General features: G+C 46.6%; 2 protein-coding genes across 17 annotated transcripts in view; both read left to right on the plus strand.

Annotated features, from left to right (window-relative positions):
- On the plus strand, positions 1–15,973 carry APEH (acylaminoacyl-peptide hydrolase). 2 transcript variants are annotated; one of them, XM_081851307.1, is made up of 22 exons: positions 1–150; positions 2,699–2,828; positions 3,750–3,876; positions 4,787–4,877; positions 5,225–5,300; positions 5,565–5,725; positions 6,132–6,269; positions 7,000–7,091; positions 7,672–7,712; positions 7,807–7,928; positions 8,987–9,047; positions 10,090–10,187; positions 10,563–10,614; positions 11,540–11,628; positions 12,730–12,868; positions 13,242–13,325; positions 13,413–13,493; positions 14,061–14,149; positions 14,278–14,468; positions 14,975–15,077; positions 15,204–15,310; positions 15,511–15,973. In XM_081851307.1, exons 1-22 carry the CDS (start codon positions 139–141, stop codon positions 15,611–15,613), a joined length of 2,187 nt encoding a protein of 728 aa, XP_081707433.1. In that variant the 5' UTR covers positions 1–138; the 3' UTR covers positions 15,614–15,973. The 2 variants fall into 2 exon arrangements, with proteins under 2 accessions (XP_081707433.1, XP_081707432.1); XM_081851306.1 differs by lacking the exon at positions 1–150 and adding an exon at positions 367–655.
- A 2,062-nt stretch (positions 15,974–18,035) lies between these two features.
- LOC309335961 (acylamino-acid-releasing enzyme-like) overlaps positions 18,036–25,840 on the plus strand; it is a 71,679-nt gene continuing 63,874 nt past the window's right edge. For 5 of the 15 annotated variants that reach the window (XR_014153826.1, XR_014153827.1, XR_014153828.1 and 2 more), the window contains exons 1-6: positions 18,039–18,550; positions 18,652–18,784; positions 21,776–21,902; positions 22,715–22,802; positions 23,632–23,710; positions 24,851–24,987. Coding sequence is in view for 11 of the 15 variants with exons in the window: in XM_081851290.1 (XP_081707416.1) it covers positions 18,098–18,550; positions 18,652–18,784; positions 21,776–21,902; positions 22,715–22,802; positions 23,632–23,710; positions 24,851–24,987 (1,017 nt within the window). In the remaining 4 variants the exon portion in view is untranslated. Of the gene's footprint in view, positions 18,551–18,651; positions 18,785–21,775; positions 21,903–22,714; positions 22,803–23,631; positions 23,711–24,850; positions 24,988–25,840 lie in introns of all 15 variants that reach the window. The other 10 variants (XM_081851297.1, XM_081851289.1, XR_014153825.1 and 7 more) reach the window with 7 other exon arrangements.

A 25,840-nucleotide genomic window follows, 5' to 3' on the forward strand; every position in this document is an offset into this window, starting at 1 on the left:
GCGCTGATTTTGACGGGCAGGTCCACAGCCAATGAAAATAGGCGGGACCGAAAAGGAACAGCCCCACCCACCCTGGAGGTACCGAGCGGAAGGTGACCGAACTTCGAGCCTCCGGGACTGGGCGCAGCGGCAAAGGAGATGGAACCCCCGGTGAGAAACGCGGGGGGGGGAGGGGGGTTCCCCGGGTCCGCCCCCCAGAGGGGGGGGGCTGCGCCCGCGTGAAGCAGCTCCCGCTGCTCGGTGAGCAGACCTTCCCACAATGCTCCGCGGGCGGGTGTGTTTGTGTGTTGGGGCTCCCAGCATCCCCTTCGGAGGGGCACGAACGTGTGAATGGACTCCCTTCTACTGCTGCCACGCTAACTGTCCGCATAGGATTGTTCCTGGGGGCGGGATACGGGCCGCGCTCCAAGGCTGCTGGCTCCCTTTCTCTCCCCCAGCCCCCGCTTTTCAGAGCTGCGAGATGAGCACAACTGCAACATGTGAAACAAGTCTTCTCCACAGGCACACCCGGCCAGTATGGAGATGTAATTGGGGGTGGGTGGCAACTCTTCTTTATATCTCCAGTCAAAAGAAAAAAAAGTTCCTTTCGCAGTACTTCAGCATCCCTCTACTCTTCCCCCTCCCAAAAAAATTTAAAAAATCACGTGCACACAAGGTGGGAACCGTCACGGCTCTGAAACATTTGTTTTTTAGCGTGTTGACCTGGCATGGTTTAAGAACCCTGAGCGCATGGGTGACTGGATGTGGCACGATTTTAGGTTGCTACAGGGGGAAAGTCTTAAGGTGGTGGTGGAGAGGGGGGTGGTTATCTTTATTCTTTGTCACCACACTGTTGTTCCCATATATCAAGTGGATTATTAGGGTAAGGTTCCTCACTTGCTTCGGAGAAGGGAGGACTGAGTGTATGAAGTAGCTGTTGTAGCAGAGAGAACGGGACTTTGAACTCTTGCACTAAAGGAGACCTGTTGCTTTAGGGCAGGAGTGGCTGACCTTTGGCTCTTGGACACAGTGTGGCAGGTAGATTGGGTGGAGGTGTCCCTCTGCTCAGCTCTGCTGGCCTCCACCTGCACAGTGGCATCATTCTGCCAGTATGGACCCCCCCTGTTCTGCCTGCTGAGCCTGCAAGTGTATGCAAGTGCCACTGGCAGGATCCCCGTCAGCAGCGCCCCACACAAAGCCCCAAAATTGGGTGACGTGAAGGCAGGGAAGGGCTGAACCAGCCTGAGATCCATTGCATTGCAAGTCAGCCTCACTGCTGATGGTACTGGACCCTGTCTCCATTCAACTGCTGCACCAGCTCCAGGCATCCCCACACCTTCCACCCTGGCCAGCCGAAACAGCATGGGTGTAGCCAAGGGGGGGGCAGCTGCCCCCCTAATCAATAAAAACCAGCAAGAATGCATAGCTAACTGAGGTTCTGCCCTCCCTAACAAAAGTCCTGCCCCCCTAACAAAAATCCTCACTGCGTCCATGGCAGCCATGGCAATCTGATAAACAGTACTTCTGTCTGCTCAGGGTTTGAATTTTGCAACCTAAATGATGTTGGACTCTCAACTCCTACCATCTCTGACCACTGGTCATGTTAGCTGAGGTGGAGTCCAACAACATCTGGAGGGCCACAGCTTCCCTATCCTTGGTTTAGAAAAAAAAACACAAAGGAGAAGGGGGAGCTGGGGGAGCAGGAAGGATATAGGAAGAGTTCTTCCTGGACACCTTTCCAAACAAAATTCTGTAGTTGTAAGTGGCCCAAGGTTATTCCCTGATGGCACAAATGAAATGTTAATGAGCAAGGGAGGCAGGGAATGTTTTTACCCTCCTCCTATTTAGCTTCAATGACAATTGATGTCTCTTTTGCATGGAAGTTGCTGATTCGGGATCCTCACATGCTTGTGAACTTTTCAGATAGAAGGAGTGATAACTGGCCTTTAATTACCATGTGATTGCCTGCCCTGCCTTTCCAAAGTAAATAGTGTGCCAAATGTAGCTATTGAAACTTTGTCCTTCCACAAACCATGTTTCAATTGCTGCAGGCTGCTGGGTTGATGAATGTATTGGTAGTTGAAAAAGCACCTTTGCTGCTGGTACAGAACAGACTTCCTGGTTTTGTCTGTTTCAAAAACAAGTAGACAAGAAACATCCAGCTCTTTTCTGTTTTGGATTTCAAACTTGGGACAAAACAAGTCTTGTGTGTCACCTTAAAGATTAACTAAGGACCCAGAATGTTCCAGGAGAAAGGACTTATAAGTAATATAGATTGTGTATTGGTTGTGGTGGAAAACTGAGCAGGAGACAGGGAGAAACATACACCCTATATCAGTGTGGCAGCTTAATTTGCTCAGAAGCAGGTGATGAGCTTCTCTCTCCTATCTACAGCAGTGATGTGATTTTTCCTGTATGCACATCAGTACATCTGCTTAGGTAAGAAAAGAAGTTAGGAGCAGCTGCTACAGCCAACCTTCCTCTAACCTGCAGAAGGTGCAAAGCCAGGACTGCTATGTCTCCAGCTAGCTGTGTGCTCTCTCCTTCAACTCACCAAAGTGTCCCCACCTTACATGCTTCCTGCCCTCTGTTCCAGCTTCTCACCCGGAAGCAGTTGTTACTTGCCACGAGCAAAGGGCTAATTGCAAGCATGTTTGTGTTGCTTTTACCTGGAGTTGGTCCCAACTAATTATGCTGCTGCTTTCTTTTTATTGTGCAGTTGTTGAATGACGCAGAGGAGATAGCTGCCTTGTATCGTGAGCTTAGCCAGTTCCCATCTCTTTCCAGTGCCTCTATTGGGCCAGAGGTAACAACTCAGTATGGTGGGAAATACTGCAACGTTTACACAGGTAAACCCTCTCCTTCATAGTTGCCAACATTAGTTGGGACCCGTGTTTATATTGCGATTCACTTTGGGATGCCTCATGAGAAGCAATGAGTACATTTTTCTTTGCCTTGCCTTGAACCATCACTCCTGACAAGATAAACCAGGAGACTAGCTGTCAGCACCAGAGTTTCTGTGGCTTTGACTGGCTGCTTCAGTATCAAACCAACTTTCATCTTCCTCTGATGATCATAAGAAATAAAGCCCAAAGATAGGGCTGTTGGCATTCTTGGCCATGGAATGGGCATGATGGGCCTTTATACATACATTCAATGTATAGGCGACCCTATAACTTCTCTGGGCAGTTCTCTGGGCAGCTTAATGGGATTTAAAACACACACAGAGAGGCCAAAATTAACAGTAAAACAAACTACAATCTGTATCATTACATAGTCACTAATCACATTAAAACAGGTCCCTGGGTATGGTCTGAATGCACATGAGGTCACCGCTTTGCTGAAGCTAAGCAGGCCTGAGTATGGTCAGTGTCTGGATGGGAGACCACCTGCCAACCACGTTGTGAGCCATGACAGAAGAAGGGTGGGATATAAATGTAAGAAAGTAAATAAAATATTTTTTGCAGCAACAAATCAATGTAAAATGGGGGGCAATGGAATAAAATCTGCAGAAGTCAAACCAGGATGAAATCATATCTTTAGACATGGGAAAATAAAGTTATTTGACTGGTGCTGGAAATATATTAAGGTAGGTTGACAGGCAAGTCTCTTGTGTGGGGAGGCTCCTCTTGTCTGCTCCTGGTCTTGCCTGAAATAGTTGGGGGAAGAGGAGGATGGGACAGTGATGTTGGGATTTTTTGTGGTAGAGGAAGATTGGTTCTTTATGTGGTAGGCTGGACAGAAACTGAGTTCTCTCATTCCCTTTACAGAGTGGTCTCAGCGAGACTTGGAAAGAGCTGAAAATATAAAATTCTGCCATCAGTACCTCATCTTCCATGACAGCCACTCCATCGTGTACTCAAGCCCCTCTGGCAATTGCACAGAAATCAAGGGAGAGTAAGTCTCTTGTTTGTTGTGTTTCACCACGCTTTCTGCAGAAACAGCATATGACTACCCAAAGCCTTGTGCTGAAGGGGGTCTCCCAAGGATCAGCACAGCCTTGAACCTCCAGTGCCAGGGATACATGTTCTGCACCAAAACAATCCAAACCCTTTAATGAGATCAGACTGCTGTATTTTCAGAATTATTTGAGAGTCCATAACTTTGGACCGAAAGGGCCTCTAAGGCAGCTGACTGAAAATCAGAACACTAAAACAATGGTTAAGTGCCCTAATCTGCAATATCTAGCACTGTCAGAAGCCACAGGGAAAGACAAAACTGCAAACCTGCCCAGCAGCATACACTTACTGAGCAGGAACTTCTGGGAAATCCCAGTTTTTACTGCTTACTAAAGATAAGCAGGCCTTGGTTGGCAGGGGTGTTCCACAGCTGTGGCACCACACTTAAAAAGGCTCTCTCTTGTGTCATCCTGCCCTGAGGAAACGTGAGGTGAGGTAGTTCTTCTAATACATTATATGTATTGCCATACGTTTACTTTATTACCAAATGACAATGGAGATGATCCACATGACCCATCCACCCCTTGCAATATCCTAGCTTGGTGTGTTCCAAAGCCTCTTGTGTGTGGTGTTTGTTTGTTGCCCTTTGCATCAGAAGGACCCCTTCCTTGGTGTCAGCACTGGCTGTTTCTCCCAGGACAGAGGGGCTGCTCCCCTCAGGCATAGCCAGCATGGCCACTGATGGGGAGTGGGGAGCCCAACAACACCTGGAGGGCCACATGTCCCCTGCTTGTCCTGGAAGGATGGGCACAGTCTGAGCTGCCTTCCTTTCTGGTACCTTCTTTGTCCTGGCCTGTGCCTGACCAAAGCCATCTTTCCTAGGCTAACCATCCCGTTTTCCTTCTTAGGCTGCTCAGTCGGGACTCTCCCAGTGGAGCACAGAAAGCCGTTCTACGAAAGACTAGCAACACCAAAGGCGAAGAGAAACAGTTCCTAGAGGTATATATAGCTGGCTTGAAGAAAGCTGAGCGAAGAGACATACCCTGGCTCTCTAATATGTTTATTCTGTGTAAGGCAGACCTTCCAGAGATGCTCTGCCCTTTCATTCCCAGAGCAACGTGGCTTCATATTTGGCCCGTTTGCTCAGTGATTCTCAAACTATCCGTCATGCTTCCAACCCGGGAGGCAGTTGTATGGCAGCTCTGACTTGAGTGGCTTTTGCTTCTTTTTGTTTGAAAGGAAAGGGGTCAGTTTGTGGCTCTTTCATGTGGCTCAGGATAGGTCCGGTCTCTGAGAAGACACTGGGTACATAAGAGACTAAATGTGCCATGTGTCTGCTCCCACAGGTGTGGGAAAAGAACCGCAAGGTGAAGAGCATCGAGTTGACAGCCCTGGAGAAGCATGGCCAGGTGTACGAGGACGGTGAGCTTTCCTTGCAGCTCTGTTTCCATTTGTAAGAGACAAGGGAAGAGGATAGCTAGGCTCCAACATTCATCCTTTCCTTGCAGCTCGGGAGTGCTGGTGGTGGTAGGGTGTCCTCCGATATCCCTGATGTGCACTGATAACGGAAGTCATTTTTGTCCTGTTTGAAAAGGGGACCTGGGAAACCTAGGAATGCTTCTGGTCATTGCATTTTTGATTGAGGTCAGTCAGTGAAATCTATTGTCATCTTGTTTCCTGCCCCAGATCAATTTGGCTGCTTGGCCTGGTCACACTCCGAGACGCACCTTCTCTACGTGGCGGAGAAGAAGCGCCCCAAGGCTGAGTCGTTCTTTAAGCCAAAAGCCCCTGAGCTGAGCAGCGAAGAGGAGCTGGCCAAGACAGAGCGACCAGACAAAGCCATTAAGGTAGAATGAACTTCTGCTTTGCCTTGTGTCCTGCGAGCCAGTATTTCAGTTTCTCTTCATCATCACCATATGCCATTTTTTTCCATACTCAGAGCAGCTTTATTCATAAGGCAATGCACTACCAATTACACTTATACCTGAAATGCAGTAAAGCTAATGCTTGCATCTTGAACAGTTGGCTCTGAGGGAGCAGTTGCCTCCGAGGGTGATGTCCCTGCAGTGGAACTGCGGAGTTTGTAAGCAAATGGGGGGGGGGCTCGCTCACTCTTCAGGAAGTGGGAAGCGCTTGACTGATGCCAAGTTGAAAACCAGTGATGCGGGCGCTGGCAATCTCCCAGGCAGGTGAGACTCCCTTTGCTGTCACTCGAGCTGCCTCTGCATCAGGATCTCTCTTTGCTTTTCCTAGGGAGAGCAGTTTGTGTTCTACGAAGACTGGGGGGAGGCCCTGGTGGCTAAAAGCACCCCTGTGCTGTGTGTATTGGATATTGAGAGCAACAACGTTTCGGTCCTGGAGAGCGTTCCAGAGCACATCTCCCCTGGGCAGGTCAGTACAGGATAAACTGAGGGAGAAGGTTGGCACCCAGTTAAGCCCAGTTGGATAAGGGTATTTTTATTTATTTTAAATACTTGCATTCTGCCTTCTAGCCCCAAGGAGGGGCTCTAAAAGGAACTTACAGAAGACTTCCACAAGTGTAGTATCTGGAACAGAAACAATGTGGAGTCATCCTCGATGTTGCCTGTTACTCCCACCCCCAAAAGTGTTATTTGCCAACTCCAATACTATAATAGCTGTTCCAAAATGGCTAGGATATAGTGGGAAAGACTCTGTGCTTGTCGGCCAAGATGCTTCCTTCCTGGAAAGATAATTTCAAAATTATCTTCTAAGACAAGAGCCAGGGGGTGTTCCCCATCCATTTAATTCCAGGTTTCCATGGTACAGTCATACCTCATGTTACATTTGCTTCATGTTCCTTTTTTTCAGGTTGTGTCCCGCAGTGACCTGGAAGTACCAGAAAGGGTTACTTCCAGGTTTCGTCACTCGCGCATGCACACAACCGCCAAATCGCGCCATGCACCATGATGCGGCGCTTCAGGTTGCGAACAGGCCTCCGGAACGGATCCCGTTCGCAACCAGAAGTACCACTGTATATATTAGTTGGGTCATTATACATCTGCTCTTGTCTTCCAACCTATCTTAACCCCGCATGTTGGAGATATGCTAGAGTCACCCACCTGCCTCTCCACACCTGACATGGCATTCCCTTCTCTCCCAGGCCTTCTGGGCTCCAGGCGACACTGGGGTGGTGTTCACAGGCTGGTGGCACGAGCCCTTCCGCCTAGGGTTGAGGTACTGCACCAATCGCAGGTAAGTTTCCTACCAGGACAAGTAAGAATCCAAGTGGGATTGACTATATTAGATAGATGAGGGACCAAATTTGGGGGGAGTGGGCCTACAAACATTCTGGGGTCTTTGGGGTTGGAGGTACTTTGTATGCCTGCAAAACACACCTGTAGCCAGGGAGGATGTGGTCTTGTGGCTATGGAGGAGCTTGTGTGGCTTCATGCAGATGAAGTAGGTGCCCAGATTGGATATGGGCCCTTTTTGATTCTAGAACGTGCCCATTTTCTGTTTGGGAACCACCCTGCTGCCTCATCAGGAAGAAGTCACCTCTTCACCCTGTCCTTTTAAACAGGGGCGGGAATTGTTTTTGTTTGTTACTATGTTACGTATTTTTGTGATTTTATATTGTAAACCACCCTCTGATCCTCAGATGAAGGTCGGTATAAAAATGTAATTAATAATAATATTCCTGTTATGTTCCTGTCTGGGTGATGAAGGAGACACTAGCTTGCAAGGAGACGATAGATGTCCCCACCCCCTTAGCCAGTCTCACGTGATGTTCTCCCATGTAAGCCCCACTTCTGTTTTGTGGTTTTCCTTCCAGATCAGCTATCTTCTATGTGGACCTGACAGGTGGTCGTTGTGGTGAGACATGTTTTCCTGTTTTATCATCATCGTCATCAGCCATGCAGTGACTTCTCAGTCCTCTTTTAATTCACTGTCTCCCTTCCCATTGCAGAGCTATTATCGGACGACAACAAAGCTATTTGGTCTCCACGCCTGAGCCCAGACCAATGTCGCATTGTGTACCTGGAGAACCCGGCATCTGGGCCTCACCAACAGTGCAGCCGTCTCTGCATGGTGAGTATTGCTTTTAAGCCTTGAGTCTTTGCATGAGAGACGAATAAGCTCCTGCCCTCTATATAGACTCCGGAGGTGAAGGCACAAGGAACACTTCTGAACTGGGCCCAGAGGTAGCAGGGGACCCAGACTCTTGAGTTTTCATTTTGAAAAATGTAAATATCTAGCCCTTTCCAGAAAGAAGGGTGTTACGAAGCAAAATGCGGAGGCATCAGTCTAACCCACTGCTTTGTAAGAAATGAGCTGGCTCCTGTCTTTCTGTGTTCCAGCTGAAGGAGTACAGTCACAGTTGTGAATGACTGATGAGTGCCGTAGAGAAATATTAGTCACATACACACCAGGGAAAAGCAAATTACAGCTTCACAATGTGTTACAGCTCATGAAAATTGAGGTTTTTGCCTGGTTTGGAGTTGGCACCTGGGGGAGAATAGTGTCAGGTAGAAATTCAACAGGTCACATATTTTCTAGGACAGAAACAGAATTACGGGGAAAGTTCCAGCTTTTGGCTTTCTGCCTGCCAGACATCTTATTACTTGTGTGTGGCCCCTGATTTATTGTTGGGTCCTCCTCCCTGCCCGCGGAAGAGAATGTCAATTTGTATGTATTTGCATATGGCCCAAATTGTATGCAAATTGGAGGCCTCTTCTGCAGATAAGGAAGTGGGCCCAATCCCCATGCAGAAAGTCCTGTTGGCAGCTTTGTGAACGAGTCATTGAGCTCTTTGGCCTTTGCCAAACTGATGTGTGAGATATCAGGCAAAGCACTGCATGAGCCTGAGTGAATTCTGCCTTGTTGGCAACCATCGTGGGGAATCCATATTTGCTGGCAGGGGCTATGAGGGTTGCTTCTTGGAGAGCTTGGTCAGAGGAATTGAGGCAGAGCTCTTTAGTGAGAGCATAAGGAGAACCAAGGCCTGTCATTGTCCACCCAGAACTATCACATCAGGCCACCTCAGCACCTCCGTGAAGCATGTCTTGATGCTATAAAATATTTGTGGGGCAGGAAGCTGTGCACTGCCACATCCTTTTTTGATGCCTTTTTATCTCTTTTCCCCCCAGTATGACTGGTACACAAAGCTCACTTCCGTCGTGGTGGAGATTGTGCCTCGGCAGAGCCAAGGTGTGTATTACAACCGTGCTGGAGCTCCCAGGGGTGTTTGATGGGGTCTGATGGAACCCTGTGGGTGCGCCAAGCATTCCATGTGCAACAACAAGCGAAGCCAAATGTTAGGACCACTGCATATCACACACAGTCACATATCTTGTTCAGAATGGCCAACATTTATCACTTCGTTAACTATAGGAGTGTGGAATGTGAAATCTGCCTATAGGGCTGTGGATGGTTTGGGAGAAACAAGGTGGTGTTAAGGAGGAACGAAAGGAGGAGATTCTGGGGCAGTAGGGAAAAGACCTGAGCATTGGGAAAACATGAAAACCAACCACAGGCTGCTCATGGCACCTTCTCTGTTAGGGTGTCTCTGGAAGCACCCCTTGGAATCTTTCTATATGTGTTGGAAGCCGCCCAGGGTGGCTGGAGCAACCCAGCCAGTGGAGCATAAATAATAAAATTATTATTATTATTATTATTATTATTATTATTATTATTATTATTATTAGCAGCAGCTTCTTTGCCTGCCTCAAGTTTGGAATCGGCAATGGCAATTAGGTTCTGTGTCTTCAGCAAGTATTTTTCTACAGAATCTTTTGCCAGTTTTTTTCAGGAATTCAGAATCCACTTCACCATTAGAAAAGCAGGCTCAGTAGGCAGATCCTGGCTGTGGAATATCACGGGGACTGGCTGCAAAGAGGGATTGGGGGGCCTTGGAATATATATGAAGAGAGACAGCATCACGGCTGACCTTCTCATTAGGCAGGGTGAAGTCACTCGTTATAGGTGGCAGTTTATTATCATTTTTGTTACCCTGAAAGGGCAGGAAATTGCCAATAATTGAATTTATTTTTTATCATTTTTACCACTCTGGGGAGTGCCAGTTGGGTTTTTGTTTTGTTTTGTTTTGCCTTGGTGTCAGAATTTCATGGGCTATTTCTGGCTGGCATCCATGAAAGGGGCTTATCATGTGGCTTCCTGGCCTAGGGGCATCCCTGTGTTTTCCACCAGAAGGGCAGCTGTTGTTTCAGTGAAGGTGCTTTGTCTCTTACAGGTGAATTCACTGGGATCTATAGCACAGCACTGTCAGAGCACTGCTGGGCAGCAGACAGCCAGAGGGTTGTGCTGGACACAATTCAACGTAGCAGGCAGGTAAGAACGAAGCGTAGAGTACCTTGAGCTTCAGACTGAAGCCAGGGGTAGTTCGGGCAAACTAAGCACAAAGGGCACCAATCAAAGGCTTTATTTGGCAACAGGCAAATTGAATCAGCACATCTAATATCTTTAAACTTCATGGGGATCTCACATTGATCCATATAACAAAGCAAAGGATTATAGCACTATCTGAACATTTGGCTCTTTCCAAATAGTGCGGTGGAGAAGGGATTGTTGTGCAAATCTTGCAGAACCTTGCTCGTGTATGTGTGTGTCTCCCCATTGATGAATTGCAGGACAGCTTGTTGTGTGAGAAGGTGCTTTCTGGATGCAACTGAGAGTAGATCTCTCTCATGCTGTCTTTTCCTCTAGGAGCTGATTGTAGTTGACACAGTGTCAGGCAGTGTGTGCTCTCTGACCAAGGGTAAGTAGCAAACTCCATAACTTGGCCCTCCATAATTAGTTCCTTCCAGTAACAGCAGTCTATGCTGTGTCCTGCCACTGCAATCCTCTGATCTTCTGGCAGAAGTGAGTCCTAATTTGTTTAATCTGTTTGGGGCAAAGCTATTCCAAGACAACAGACAAGCCATCTTGCAGTCTGTTGTTCAGGGAGTTCTTCAGACCTTTGTCATCAGCCAGCACAGTTGGAGATAATTGTATCTGGTGTCCTCACTTGCTTATCTTTTGCTTTTTCTCCACCCTTTTTAGTATCTCACTATACTGCCTTTGTAAGCATTTGGGTGAAAGATGCATCCCAAGCCAATATATTTATCCTAGTTTCTTAATGCCCACTGATCATCCAATGTGAACACCCCCATTGTTCTACTGACCTTTGCTTCACATGCACTGCCCCCTTCTCCAACCCCCTCCAAATTCTGCCAACGCTGCATTCTTAATTTTAGTTCAGGTTCCAGCCGTCAGCAGTTGGAAATTGGGATGCATCCAACAAAGCGATAACACTTGCAGAATGACTTACGTTTGCACAACAGACCTTTCCCTATCTCCTTACCCCACGACGACAACCCCCTCCCAAATCTATTCTGGGAGTTTCCCCAAGCCCTGGAGCCGATGCGGGGAGGAGAGTGAGGTGAACCTCCATTGCACAAGCAGGAGGACTTCTCTGGATACAACCCATTTTGTTGCATATTCCGTCCATTTTTATATATTTTTCCGCATATCAAGTCAGTTTTTCTCTGCCCCAAAGCTTTGCTCGTATCAGGCCAGCTTGCCCAGGCCTTCAGTGATCAAATGCTAACATACCAGGTCAGAAACAAAGCGGTGAGGGCTGCATACTCCACCTGAGCACAGAATATGGGTGAAGAGAAAACTTTATTCTTTTACTAACCTAGGTTCCCGTCTTGGAAGCTGGGCCCTGCTCACTGTCGACCAAGATCTGATGGTGGCCAGATTCTCCACTCCAAACTGCCCTCCCGTGCTTGTAAGTGTCCAGTGGCCAAAGGTTTGGCAGAGGGACCTGGGCTTGACACTCCTCAGAATTGCTTGTTGCAGTAATTCTAAAATAATACTTCCTGTGCTTTCTGTCACTTTACATTTTGCTTAGGACTATCCAAATATTAAATAGACCAAGCCTGTAGACTTTGACTTAGGAACTGGTCTGTATCAAATTAATCATTCGGGGCCCCTTTATCCTCAACTTGGAAAGTTATTTTTTTCTTTTTTTAAAAAAAAAAAATATTAGTTTTTCAACACAAATCAAACACAACACAGCATAAGCACATAAACGTACAAAAACATACAAACATATAAACATGTATAATTTCATAACCTTTTTTTCAATAAACCTTACTTCTCGGACTTCCCCTTCCCTCCCCTTCTCTGCATCCCTGTTTTAAAATTTCTTCAACAACCCTTCAGGCCAATTAACAAATCACTTATTTTCTTTTTAAATTTCTTCTCATAATTAATCAATCAATCAATTACAGCTGTAATTCTATATTTTCCTTTCCCTTGACATTTTAGTACTCATCAATATTGCAACAGTTCTTAAGATATACTTTAAATTTCTTCCAATCTTCTTCCACCGTCTCTTTTTCTTGGTCACGGATTCTGACCAAGTTATTTTTTCGTCTTATGTCAAAAACTTGTTTGGCTGAGATTTCACAAACTTTGTGGCCAGGATGCAACATCCTGTTAGTTATGTGCTTAACTGATTCTTTTTTTTTGGGGGGGGGGGGAGGGAATTCTGATGAGGGCAAAATATGAGGCACTGGGCATCATGTTTTGTTGCCTATAGTACAGATTTTTACAGCCAAAGCTGAAACAGCACAGAGGCTGTAGGGCCAAGGATTGTCGGCAGTGCAGTGTGTGATGATTAGGAGCCCAGGGACAGAACACAACGTCCACCCCCTGTCCCTGGTATTTCCATTGGGCTTGCCTCTTTTTTTCTTTTCAAATATCAGACGTGTGCTGCTATTTAGGGGACATGCTCTGCTCCTTATGTTCTGGGTGACCTTGTGTGGTCCGAGTAAGAGAGATCTGCTCCAGTGGTGCTGGATTCCTCTATGTCCTCTTGCTGCAGATGGTGGCCTTCCTGCCTCCTGCTGGCAAGGAAGCTGAAGTTAACTGGGTGTGCCTGGAAGAAGCCAGCCCAATTCAAGAAATCTCTTGGGATGTCCGTACCCTGCAGCCTCCTCCAGAACAGGACAACCCCCAGTATGGTGAGGGGCCAGAGAAAAAGAATTGGACAGACATTGCCAGAGATCAAGGAATTTCATTCCCTGCTTTGAGCCGGGGAAGAAATTGGGGCATTGAGGCTGTGATAAGCAGATTGTGGGAGGAAATGGACACCACTCACTTACGCTAGATCTGCCATTGCAGGGAGATGGAATTATCCTCCTCTCCTTCCCCTGTGTATTGTTCTGGGAAGTTCTCCTGACCCTCCACAGCAGATTGGAGGGAAGCACAGGGGGAAAGGCCTGTTGCTCTAGTGGGAGCCCTTGCGTTGACTTCTGTGAGTGCACTGGGTTAGTTGAATCTAGGCCTTTGTGCCTGATTTTCACCAGATCTGCAAACTGTGGTCTTTCCTCACAGCGGGCCTCAGTTTTGAAGCCATCCTACTCCGGCCCACTCAGGAGCCAAAGAAGGCCAAGTTTCCATTAGTGGTGTCACCCCATGGTAAGTGCTTTGTCTTCATCGCTCCCTTCCCCTCATTCAAGGCACAGGCCCTTCATCTCACTGGCACTCCCGTCTTCTCCTTTGCAGGAGGCCCACACTCGGTGTTCACCACCAGCTGGATGCTGTACCCAGCACTGCTCTGTCGGATGGGGTTTGCTGTGCTGCTGGGTAAGTGGTGGCCCAGAGCATTCTCAGTCACCCAGTGGGCTGCCGGGGTCTCAGTTTATCTTTGAATAGGGCATCACAATTAGGAGACTGGACTGTCAATGGATCCTCTCCCATGACAGCAGTAAATGACTGCAGCGTGGTCCAAATAATTTGGCCTTTTCCTGTCTAGTCCAGTCTGTCTCAGTTGCTCAACAGGTGTGCTATGGGAGTGACACTGGAGGAGAAATGACAGTAGTCAAGTTCAGGTAGCAGGTAGGGAGAGCTGGAGATTCCTGCCATGGTATCATCCTTCCATTAGAGGAAGCTATGACGATAGACTGCTCTGCCTCCTTTCTTTTAGCAAATGCTTTGTGCCACTGGGAAAGTGGTAATTCTGCATTGATTTGTTTTGGATGTTTGTATGTGATGCCAATAAAAGGTTTGATGATGATGATTAGAGGAAGCATCCTCCTGCCCAGTGATTCTGCAACCTGGTTGAGCAGAGTGACACCTCCTTGGAGAGCAGGAGGCTCAGCTCTAGCAAAGAACTGGAGATCTCAATGAGCTTGTTTTTCTCCCTTCCCTAAGTGAATTACCGAGGATCACTAGGCTTTGGCCAGGACAGTGTGGACTCCCTTCCAGGGAAAGTGGGCAGTCAGGATGTCAAGGATGTGCAGGTAAGAGGGTTTCAGTCCCCCTTTCCAGGGCAAGCGGGGGGGGGGGGTGGAGCTGTAGATTTTTTCACTGGTGGGAAGATGCTGCAGTGCGGTTTTCCCCGCTGCTGCACCCACCGCCTTCTTTGCAGTTCTGTGTGGAACAGGTGCTACAGGAGGAACTGACGGATCCACAGAGAGTGGCTGTGTTTGGTGGCTCCCATGGAGGCTTCCTATCCTGCCATCTCATCGGCCAGTACCCTGGCACCTACAAGGCTTGTGTGGCCAGGAATCCTGTGGTCAACGTGGCCTCCATGGTCGGAAGCACTGACATCCCTGACTGGTGCGTACCAAAGGCAGCCTGAGCAGCTGCAGTTTCTCCTTCATGCCTGTGGCTACTGTAATGAGGACACAAGAAGGCCCATACACTCCTGCATCCTATTCTCCCAGTGACCAACCAGCTGCTGATGGGGACCTGCAAACATGACCCAAGGGCAAGAGCACTCTCCCAAGGTGGTTCCCAACAATCGGTATTCAGAGACGTACCACCTCACGGTGAACACACCCATCGTGGCTAGTAGCTATTGATAGTCTTAACACACACATACCATGAATTAATTGAATTGTCCTTTAAAACCATCCAAGTTGGTGACCATCACTATATTCCATAGTTTTAATTTGTTTATTTATTTACCCATTTATAATCTGCACTTTCATAAAATGCACTGGTCCCAATGTACAGGGTTTACCCCGCTTTCTGCACCTGTCAGCTGGAAGAACTTTCCATTTATTCCTGCTCTCTGCTTCCCGTTCCCTCTGTTTTGATACCTGCTGTGCTGCTACTCCTAGGTGCCTGACGGAGGCTGGCTTACCGTATGACCAGACTGCCCTCCCAGATCCCAGGCAAGGGGCAGAGATGCTGCTTTGTTCACCTATGCAATACGTTGACAAGGTACAATACACACAGACCTTCCCTCTCCACATCCATTGGTCCAAGAACTCCATGATTTCGCTACTTCGTTTTCAGAGCTTTGGTTTTTCCACCTGCCTTGATATCTTTGCCCTTTTTCCTCCTTAGGTTCAGACACCTGTTCTTTTAATGATAGGAGAGGAAGATAGACGTGTACCCCCCAAGCAAGGCTTGGAGTATTACCGTGCTCTCAAGGCCAAGGGTGTCCCAACCCGGTAAGCATAATAGGCAAACAATGCAAAGGAGCTGGCTGAAAGGAGGCTCTGTAGGGACAAAGGGGTGGTGGTCAAGAGGCTAGAAATATATGTGACTGGGTTAGGAGGGGAGAATTGTGTTTGGGTAGAAGGTCTGGCAAGAGAGAGTGGTGTGAAAAATAACCGCATTACACCTAATATTTGTGTCTCTCTCTTTCTAGGATGCTGCTTTATCCGGGCAATAACCATTCGCTCTCTGGTGTGGAGGCCGAGGCAGACGGTTTCATGAATATTGCACTCTGGCTGATCCAGCACTTGAAATGATAACTACAGAAGCTGGCCTACTCCTTTTGTAACCCGCTTCCATACTAATAAGCAGCGTGGCCAGCCAACATAATCCAAGGCACTTCAATTCCAAACAGCCACCATAGGGACTGGTTACTCTGGTATTCATGTCATCCAGAACTTGAATAAGTACATGGCAGAGGTCACCTTCATCACACACTTTGTCAGATCTTGCCCTCTGATAAGTAGTTCCACCATAGCAGGTGGCTTATTTGGAGGTGTCAGGTGCTGGGTACTGATTTTTGAATCTCTGTCTTTAGCCTTAGTCTTTGGGGACAACAGGTAAACTACAAAGACTCCTGCTGCAAAAGTAAATAAAACACACCTGATTGTCTAAGACTGCTTGCTCCTGACTTTTGAGAGGCTGACTTGCAAAGTGTAATTCTTTATAGAGATTGGGAACAACTGGGGCTTGTCAACTACTGAGATACAAACTTTATTGGAGAGTACTGGATATTTTTTTGAAGAAGAGATAACAGGACTAGCAATTTTTTGACTCAAAGGGAAAAGAGGCAATTCACAAAGAGGATTTGTGGAATGTAATGCTCAACTGTTGCTTTTGCTCTTCAGAACTCCTCCCATCCAGCTTACAGCTACAGATGTCACCAGGAACTAAATCCCAAACTGATCATAGTGCATATGAACCTCTCATGCTGTGTTGTCTCAGGACAAATTCCTGCTTGACACTCTGCTATATAATTTTTCTCTTGTATATACAGGCACTGTTTTCTCTGGTGCTTCCTGATACATTATCATGGAAGTAGACTCTACAATTGGTCTTTCTTTTGAGTAGAGGGGGAATTCAGAGACCCTTTACCCTATCTGCTGCTGGTTTCTGTTGGGAACTGAGAGGTGGACTATCAATAGCCACCTTAACATTCTTGTTATTTTCATTGGCTTTGTCCCATCCCTTGTCAATTTCCCCCGATTATTATTATTATTATTATTAAAATGTCTATACCACCTGTCATCCAAGGATCATAGGGCAGTTTACAGTATAAAACCCCAAAACACAGTAACAAACATAACAACACACACCAGTTTAAAAGGCCATAGAATGTCTAATTAGCCTTGAATTCTTGAAAATGCAAGTATTTTTTCATTATTTATCTATCCATTTAAGAAACCTTAAATGGAACAGGAGGACATCTGATATTAATGTACTTGAGTGTATCACTAATTACCACCATTCTTTCTAAAAACATCCTGTTAAAGTTCCTGTTCACCTGTTCCTTCAGTTCTGCTTTACATAAGCCCCAAAGTAGCCAAAAACCTTCAAGACAGATTGGGTATTGTTAATACTTCCTGGGCTTTGAAGATGCTCAAACTCAGGACAAAAGGGAGAAACTTACTAAGAGGAAGGCATATTTGGCAAACCCTCGCCATGATCAACTCCCGCCCGGAAACCTATGTCCCCTCTGTGGAAGGACATGTGGATCCAGAATTGGCCTCCACAGTCACTTACGGACTCACTGTTAAACCATGTTTATGGAAGACCATCCTACTTGGCTACGAGTGATTGCCAAAGAAGAAGACTACCTTCATTTGTAAGACAACCACTTTTGGTTGGGTTGGGAGCCTGTGGCTCTCCCATTGTTGTTGAACTCCAGCTCTCCTCACCCCCATCTATCATGGCCAATAGGTAGGGTGTCCCTGTAGGGGCCAAAGGTTCCTCATTCCTTTCTTAAGATAGCTGCTTTGCATTTGTGCTGGGAACCAAGTAACCAGATTTTGTATTCCTACTAAATAGAAGATAGTGTAGGATTAACCATGCCACAATTTCCCAGTATTTTTGCCATTTTCATTCCAAGGGCTTGGGTCAGATTAAAATGTATTTTGATTCTCATGCTGTGTTCTGTTGGTTAAATTGTCCACTTAGGCCAGTGAACAGAGCTACAATTTAACTTGAATCTCCTATATTCACAGTCTGCCTCCTGTATCCCACTGCTTTTTCAGCAGTGCTGCATAAGAGTAATTGGTTGCATCCTTTGCGTTCTCCATAGGCTGTAAATGAAAGTGTTGTAACAAATGAAACGTTGCCAAGAGACCGCTACTGAAAGCACCACCCTGATCCCATCGCCTTCCTTTAGTTCTGCTGCTGCTTCCAGGGGATTGACCTTCCGTTGAGAAAATGTCTTGAGGGAGATGCACACACCAGTATGACTTGTTAAATTGTGCGCAGTTGTGGGTGAGACAGCATGAGCTTATCTGATATATATAACACCAGGTTCCCTCACAGCAGGGGACTATAGAATGGAGATTGGGGTCTGGGGCTAGGAGCGAGTTTTATTCACAGCAGCTGGTGTTCGAGCGTCTGTGTAATTGCGTTCTCGTCACCTGTGCGGTTTCCCTTCCTTCATCACATTGTTTTACTCTCGCCCTTCCAAGCAGCTTGCGGCAGGGCAGCGTGCAAGCGTGGTTCTCACGTACCCAGCAACCCTGCAGGTCAGCTGAAGTGAGTGAATGGTTATGAGAAAAAGGAAGAAGCAAAACTTTGTTGTTGTGGTTGCCTTTATTATGGGCAGGGAGGGAGACCCCCGATACAGTCAGTTCTCAGTGGGATCCTGCGCGTCTCACAGGGATCAGAAACAGCGCCGTCGAACACAAGCCTCCCCTTCGCGTGTATCTTTAAGTTTAGTTGCCTGCCTGGAAAAAAGGGAGCGGCGGGATCGGGGGCAAGAAAGGCCGCCACCCCTTCGGCTGGGCCTTCCCAGCAGGGATTTCCAGGGGGAACCGCGAGCAGAGGCCTGGCTCTGTCCCCGCCTCCTCTCCCCGCCCGGCCAATGGCCGTCGGCACCGCCCGCTTCCCGCCCGTGCGCTGTGGCCGCCCTGCTGTCCCGGGACAAGCGCCTCTCGGGCTGTTTCGGGGAAACTTCCAGGGCGATGGCTTCTAGAGCGGAGCGGGCGGAAGAGGCGGTGAGGCTGCGGAGCAGGGGAGGAGGGCGCTGGGGAAGCAGGTGCCGCCGGGCAAGCGCCTCCATTTGCCCTGAATAACGCCGCCTCTTCTCTCCTTCTAGCCTCCAGCGGGGTCGGGTCCTCTGGGCGCCCTGTACCGGGAGCTGAGCGGGTTTCCCCGCGTGACTTATGCCAGTGTAGGAGTCGGGTTTGCTGCCTGCGGCGGCGCTGCTGAGTGCCTGCCCCTCTACACGGGTGAGCCAGTTGCGCGGGTTGGGCGCTCTCCTCTCCCGGACCCCGCTTCAGAAAAGCCGAGCTTGTGTGGACAAGCCCAGTGGGAGGTCGGGCTGAGCTGTTGATGGGCGGGCAGTTTCCCTCCCCATTCTCTTTTCGACGGGCATCAGCACTGCTCCATTAAAAACACTGTCACATGGAATTAAAGTAGTGAACAGCATGTTGCAAGTGACTCAAGCCCACGCTGGGGAATAGACTAGGTTTATAAACCCAGAGAGTCTTCTGCTGGTTTCCTCACTTCCAGAAGTGAAGTTACACAGGGACTTTTCTGTAGTAGTGGCTCCGTCCCAGTGGGAACACCTTCCCTTCAGGTGTCAAGGAAACAAACAACTATCTGACTTTTGGTGCTTTTTGAGTCTGGTTATATATATACCTGGTCCTTTGCTGTTAATCAGTTGTTTTAAAAGCAAATATTAATATGCAGTGCCATCCGCTTTGGGCATCTCAGACCCCGAGCCAGTTAAACATGGAGTTGCAGTGGCCTTCCATTTGAACTATACAAATTCCTTCCAGTAGCACCTTAAAGACCAACTAAGTCAGTTCTTGGTATGAGCTTTCGTGTGCATGCACACTTCTTCAGATACAACAAGGCTACCTATCTGTAACTGTCATTTGAACTATGTCACAGAGAGAGGTTGACATAAGACAGCCAGGACACCTCTTACTTGGTAGCAGATGAGAAAAATATTGGATTGCCCCCCCCCCATCTCTTGCCTGTTACACCTCTGGGATTAGAAGTATCATGGCATGGAGGTCAGAAAACTAAGTTGCCTTTTCAACAACCTGCCTCCATTGGGGCCTTGTCTTAGGTCCGGAGGAGAGGAGTTGGCCCAGTCATTTAGAAACTCTCAGGTGTGTTGTAATCATATGCACTGCAAAAAGCTGACTTCACTGTGTAAGAATAACACCATCCCAGCCCATACATCTCAAGTTTGCAGTTACTTCCAAGTTAAAAGATGATGTGTAATTTATAAAAAGAAAAAGAAAATTATCACATATGCTGAATGCAAGGGGGGTGGGGAGTGGCTGCCCCCTTTCTATATGGTAAAGTAAGAGACTTGTGTATAATGTCAAATTAGGAGCCAAATATTATAAGTAACATGATTTGAGACTGTGGTTAAAAAAGCTATGTGCTGTCAGGCCTTGCAGCATCTCATGGCAACTGACAGTTTTCCTGCAGTGAAAGAGATGTTTAGGATGGGTTGTCACTGCCCACTTGCTCTACTGGCAGGAAGTAGAATCCTCCAGGAGGGGTTACCTGAGTGGGCTGGGCAACCTCTTTCAATATGCTAATATTCAAGCCTGAAAACTCTTGAGAACTATGATCAGTAATGTGGCAACCAAGAGCTGTAAGGGAGGAAAGCTTAATGGGCTGGATTGTAACAGTAGCTAAGAAATGAAGACAAGAGAGATGGCCGTATAGATAGGGAAATAAGAGAGGGAAACCCCTCTCCAGACTGCAGGATAAGGACCCCTGTTTTAAGTATGCTGATGGTACTCATCTTTATACACCTGGTTGTGGCTGATCCTAGTACCTGCAGTAGCAAAATATTACAACAGGGCAGGCCAACACCCCTTCTCACTGCAGAAACAGAGCTTAACACAAAGTCCAACATTCTCTTTTCCTTCATTGGAGGAGGGGAGTTTAGGATGAGTTTGGGTGCAAACTATGTCCCTGTGACCTGAAGGAAGCCTTTGCTGACACATATTAGCCCAGAGGCAGCTCTGGTAGAGGTGGCAGCTCTGCAAATCTGCCCTAGGAGAGCCTTGGTCCCAAATGTGGCAGGTGCTGCTACACTTCTGGTGAAGTGTACTATGATGCTCTGGTGTCCTTGCCTTGAACAGAGCCCTCCAAAAATATTGAAAAAGTTGCTATCTCAATATTTCCCATTAGTTTTCTCTGACACACAGAAAAATAAGTATATTTCCACTTTTGCTGCTCTGCCTGGTGTTGGTGAGAGTGGAAAGCCAGGCAGTTGGGTCTTGAGCATATGTAGAAGTTAGGTCCCAGTCCCACTCAATGAGGCTGTTAAGATAAAGCTGCAAAGTGGGCCAAGAATCTCACAGCCTAATTTGTATCTAATGCTAATGATTTCCAGCTATCTGTAGAATGTCAAGTGTCTGTTCTCAGTTAGAAAAATGTCACTTATGCTGAATTTGTAGCATGAAAGAGGATGATAACTGCATTATGTGTGACCTCTAAACAATGATAAGCAAAAACGTCTCTTGAAATTACCAATTCCAGAAGTCTTTAGTGAGACCCGTTACACATGCTGTTTACTTGCAATTTCAGTTCTGATGAGCTGCACTTCCCCTAAATGTCTCTAAACACAGTTAACTGTCATCTCTCACAAGATTAATTCTGAATAAAAAAATTCCTTCCAGTAGCACCTTAAGGACCAACTGAGTTAGTTCTAGGTATGAGCTTTCGTGTGCATGCACACTTCTTCAGATACGTCAAAACAAAATAAAAAAATTCCTTCCAGTAGCACCTTAAGGACCAACTGAGTTAGTTCTAGGTATGAGCTTTCGTGTGCATGCACAGTATCTGAAGAAGTGTGCATGCACACGAAAGCTCATACCTAGAACTAACTCAGTTGGTCCTTAAGGTGCTACTGGAAGGAATTTTTTTATTTTGTTTTGACCATGGCAGACCAACACGGCTACCTATCTGTAACAAGATTAATTCTGGTATAACACATTCTCAACTCCTTTATTGCTGGATGAGGTGCTCTTTCTCCCCGTAGCTCTACAGTCAGTTCTCCATTTCTGAACTCTGGTTATCTTAATCATGGTGTCTTGGAGCAGAATCGGTGTCTCTGTCTTGCTGGCTTTCTGGACTTTGTGCTTCCCACAGAATTCCACATAAAATTCAGAAACAGCAGTACTACACACTGGGATAGGAGATTCCAAGGCTCAGATACCCGGTCTTACCTCCCTCCTTTCCTGCAGAGTGGTGCCAGCCTGACCTGGGGCGCCGTCAGAAGCTGCATTTCAGCCGTCAGTATATCCTACACCACAATAGCAGAGCAATTGTCTCCGTTACTCCTGTTGGCGTTCCAGCTGAGATCCAGGACCAGTACGTAGAGCATCCAGTTGCCCTTAGCATACCTAACCATGCTTTAGAAATTCAATCCAGACTTGGATTGGGATAACCTGGCACAAGATAAAATATAAACCAGAGGAAGGATAATCAACTTTTCCCAAGGAACCAAGATAGGTTAGAATGGGTTGTTTTCAAGGGGGTGCTTTAAGAGAACATAACTCTTTTTGCCTTGGTGACAAATTGTGCTACCCTATTAACACTTAGCTATAACTGGCATCAGTTTCCGCAAGGCCAGGATCCCTCTTTGTGCAACCTGAAAGTCTTCTACTGGGAGTGATGGGAATCATAGGACTATTTAGCTCCTTTCCAGGTTGGAGGGTTTTCCTTAAAGCAGATGGAAATAAATGGGCTTTGACCAAATGACCTATCTATTGATTGACTTACACAGACTTTATGTAGAGGTCAGATTATATCGAGTCTTTAATGAGCATTCCTTCTACTTTGTTTTGGGGGCAGTTATGCAACAGTGAGTGCTCATCCTGACTTGGCTTTGGGTTGTTTTATATCATCCTGTCAATTTGCTCATCCCATACTTTGTGATGTTAGGAAAGTGACAGGGAAATGAATTTAAAAGTCCTTTTTAAAAAAAAGGATTTGTTGCACTAAAGTAACAGAGTGCTTTAACCTACTTTAATTGTGCAAACCTAAAGTTTTGGTGTGCGCTTGAATCCCTCCTGAAAAACACTGATGGCCTTTGGTGGTGGTGGGGAGTAGGGTGTACTTTGGTTTAAAATGCCTCTCAGAGCTGGCTGCTGCTCATGTTGTCCCTATCTCCTGTGCCACAGACTGCTGATCAGAATGTCACCCACTGGGATGCATAAGGCTGTTTTCACCCATCACTTGGAAATGGGGCAGAAGCAGGAAGTGATAGAGGTAAAATGGTGTGTGTGCGTGACAGTAAAGTGCATGCTAGCTAGGCAATACCCGTCACACCTACAGAGCAAGGATGGTGCTGCAAAGACTTATTAAATGCTTTGTGTAGAAAGAGTAGGAATAGTGTTGCTGCACCCAGGTTTGTGTATTTAGAATTTTGTAGGAATATACTTTTACAATACTGTATACAGCCATCCGCTTGTGGGCTGTTATTACCTGCATTATAAAATATTGTGGTTTTATAATAATAATAATTTGGAGAATTTGGTGGGTTGTTTTATTATTGCTGGTTCACTGGGGGTGTTTTGTAGAAATAACCTTGTATTTTACATTTTAAAACTGATGCTGTTGTATTATTTATTTATATTTTATAATGTAAACTGCTTTGAAAGAGTTATTCTCAGGAAGGCAATCTATAAATGTTTTAAATAGAAATAAATAGTCAAAGCTGGTTACTACAGGCCTCTGGATATAACAGAATAACTTGATAATTGCCTTTTTGTTAACATGAAATCTGAGATTCAGCCACGGATGAGAAGGAAGGAAGTCTGCAGTATTATGTGTGAAACATCTAGGGAATCTGCCTTTATGGGGATACATAGACAGACCAAAGGTGAGGGATTACATGCACAGTCCCTTTGGACTGGTATCACTGGGCACATGTCTCTTAAAATCTGGCACTGCCCTCCCTCACCTCTTCAGCTCCCCCATCTTTTTCAGTCCTAGCAGTGGAGTCAGGGAAGAAAGTGGTTATGGTGCTTGAGGGAATGTAGCAGGCCTGTTGCATGGTAGTGGTGGGCATTGGCTCTTGCTGATCTCTGTTTCTCAGCAGGTCTGGAACAAGAGTGGAAGGGTGAGAAGCATTAATCTCACAGCACTGGATAAACATGGCAGAGTATACACAGATGGTAAGGGCAAAAGTAGTGGGCTTGGCTGTATGCTGCTACTCTGCAGGCAAAGCAAGTGATGTTCCCTCAGTCCTGTGTGCCCTGCTCTCTCCCAGCACAACACTTGCTCATGCTTCTTCCTATTAACATCCTCTCCCTAACGCCAAAGGAGAATTTGGTTATCCTACGCTATATTCTTTCCTCTTCCACTGCCCTTTCAGGCATCTCTGGGTGGTGTTTATAAAAGGTCCTCCCTAACTCTCACTGGAACCAGGTTTTCAGATCTTAGTGACAAGGCTAGGCTGAACTGCTTTAGTGAATGTCACACTAGCCATGCATCTAGGTCACAAAGCACACACGCCTTTACATGTTTCTGTCTGTGAAAACAGGCTGAGGTAGAATTCTGGTGAGGCCACATTCATATTCAAATACACAGCACAATTTGAGACCCGGTCTATGCTACTTGAGATTTCACTGTCTGCCCTACTTGCTTAGCTTGGTCTTTAGATCGCAAATCCCGAGCTCTTTGCATCTTAAGCATTAAACTTCCACACAAAGGGGGAGCTTGGTTTTTAGGCACAATGAACAATTATAACCCCAAAAGTAGAGTAGGACTGTCTTTGGCTGATATTTACACACTGTTTAGTAACTTGTGGCTTTTCTCTGGGACAGTTTCAAGCAAATAGTTGCATCAGCAGTGCAACAAGTCCTACCGATGCAATGGGGCTTCCTCCCCCCCATGCCCCCCATCAGCTCTGAGGGGTCAGGATAACCCCAAAATAGTGTGCAAGGGGGAGAGAGGGGGAATTGTTCCATCAGCACAAGCAGAAATGCTTGCTGTGACAGAGCAAACGCCTTAGCACGATGCTGGATTCCACCCTCAGTCTTCACTAACCATTGATTAGGACCTCAGGAGAACACTCTCTCTTTTTTTTATATAATAGCAGGAGCTGCTGCCTTATACTAGAGTGCTAATTCCCCTGCAATGGCTTTGGGGAAATATCAGATCAGTCAGTCAACCTGTTACCCATAGTTGTGTGCTCAGCATTATGAACTGCTTCTCTTCCCACTTGTGTTCTGCTTTAGTGAGAGGGGTCAACCTTTACCTTTACCTTTAAGGAAGATCATTACCTATTTTCCTATCTGACCTTATGCCACCAGAGCAGTTTGGGTGTGTTGCCTGGTCCAGTTCAGAAACACAGATCCTTTATGTTGCTGAGAGAAGACGCCCCAAAAGGCAACCACTTTTCCCTCAAAGCAGGTCCCCCCCAGGAGAGGAGCCAGGTGAAGCAAGAAAGGTATCTACTTTTTTTTATTCGGCATTGAGATGCTTATACTGTGCCACATGCTTTACTATCTTTATTCTGTCATAGAATCAGAATTGTAGAGCTGGAAGGGGCCCCAAGGGTCATCTTGTCCACCCCCTGCAATCTAGTAATATCAGCTACAGCATCCATAACAGATGGCCATCCAGTCTCTGCTTAAAAACCTCCAAGGAAGGAGAGTCCAACACCTCTCAGTGGAGTCTGTTCAGCTGCTGAAGAGCTCATACTGTCAGAAAGTTCTTTCTGATGTTTGTTGGAATCTCCTTTCTTGTGACTTGAGTCCATTGGTCTGGTTGCTACCCTTTGGAGCAGGAGAAAAGAAGCTTGCTGCATATTCATGTGACAGCCCTTTAGACATTTGAAGTTGGCTATCATATCTCCTATCAGTCTCCTCTTATTCAGGCTAAGCACACCCAACTCCCTTAACTGTTGAGGCCTATATGTCTTTCTCATGGGAAACTCTATACCTGTATTCCTGAAGGAGCGTCTCCACCCCCAGTGTTCAGCCCAGACACTGAGATCCAGCACCAAGGGCCTTCTGGCTGTTCCCTTACTGTGAGAAGTGAGGTTACAGGGAACCAGGCAGAGGGCCTTCTCGGTAGTGGCACCCACCCCGTGGAATGCCCTCCCATCAGAAGTCAAGGAAATAAACAACTATCTGACTTTTAGAGGACATATGAAGGCAGCCCTGTTTAGGGAAGTTTTTAATATTTGATGTTTTTTCACATTATTATTATTATTATTATTATTATTATTATTATTATTATGTTGGGAGCCATACAGAGTGGCTGGGGAAACCCAGCCAGATGGGCGGGGGTATAAATAA

Source organism: Podarcis erhardii (assembly GCF_964252035.2).
Source record: "Podarcis erhardii genome assembly, chromosome: 2".
In the NCBI taxonomy this organism is placed as follows: domain Eukaryota; kingdom Metazoa; phylum Chordata; class Lepidosauria; order Squamata; family Lacertidae; genus Podarcis; species Podarcis erhardii.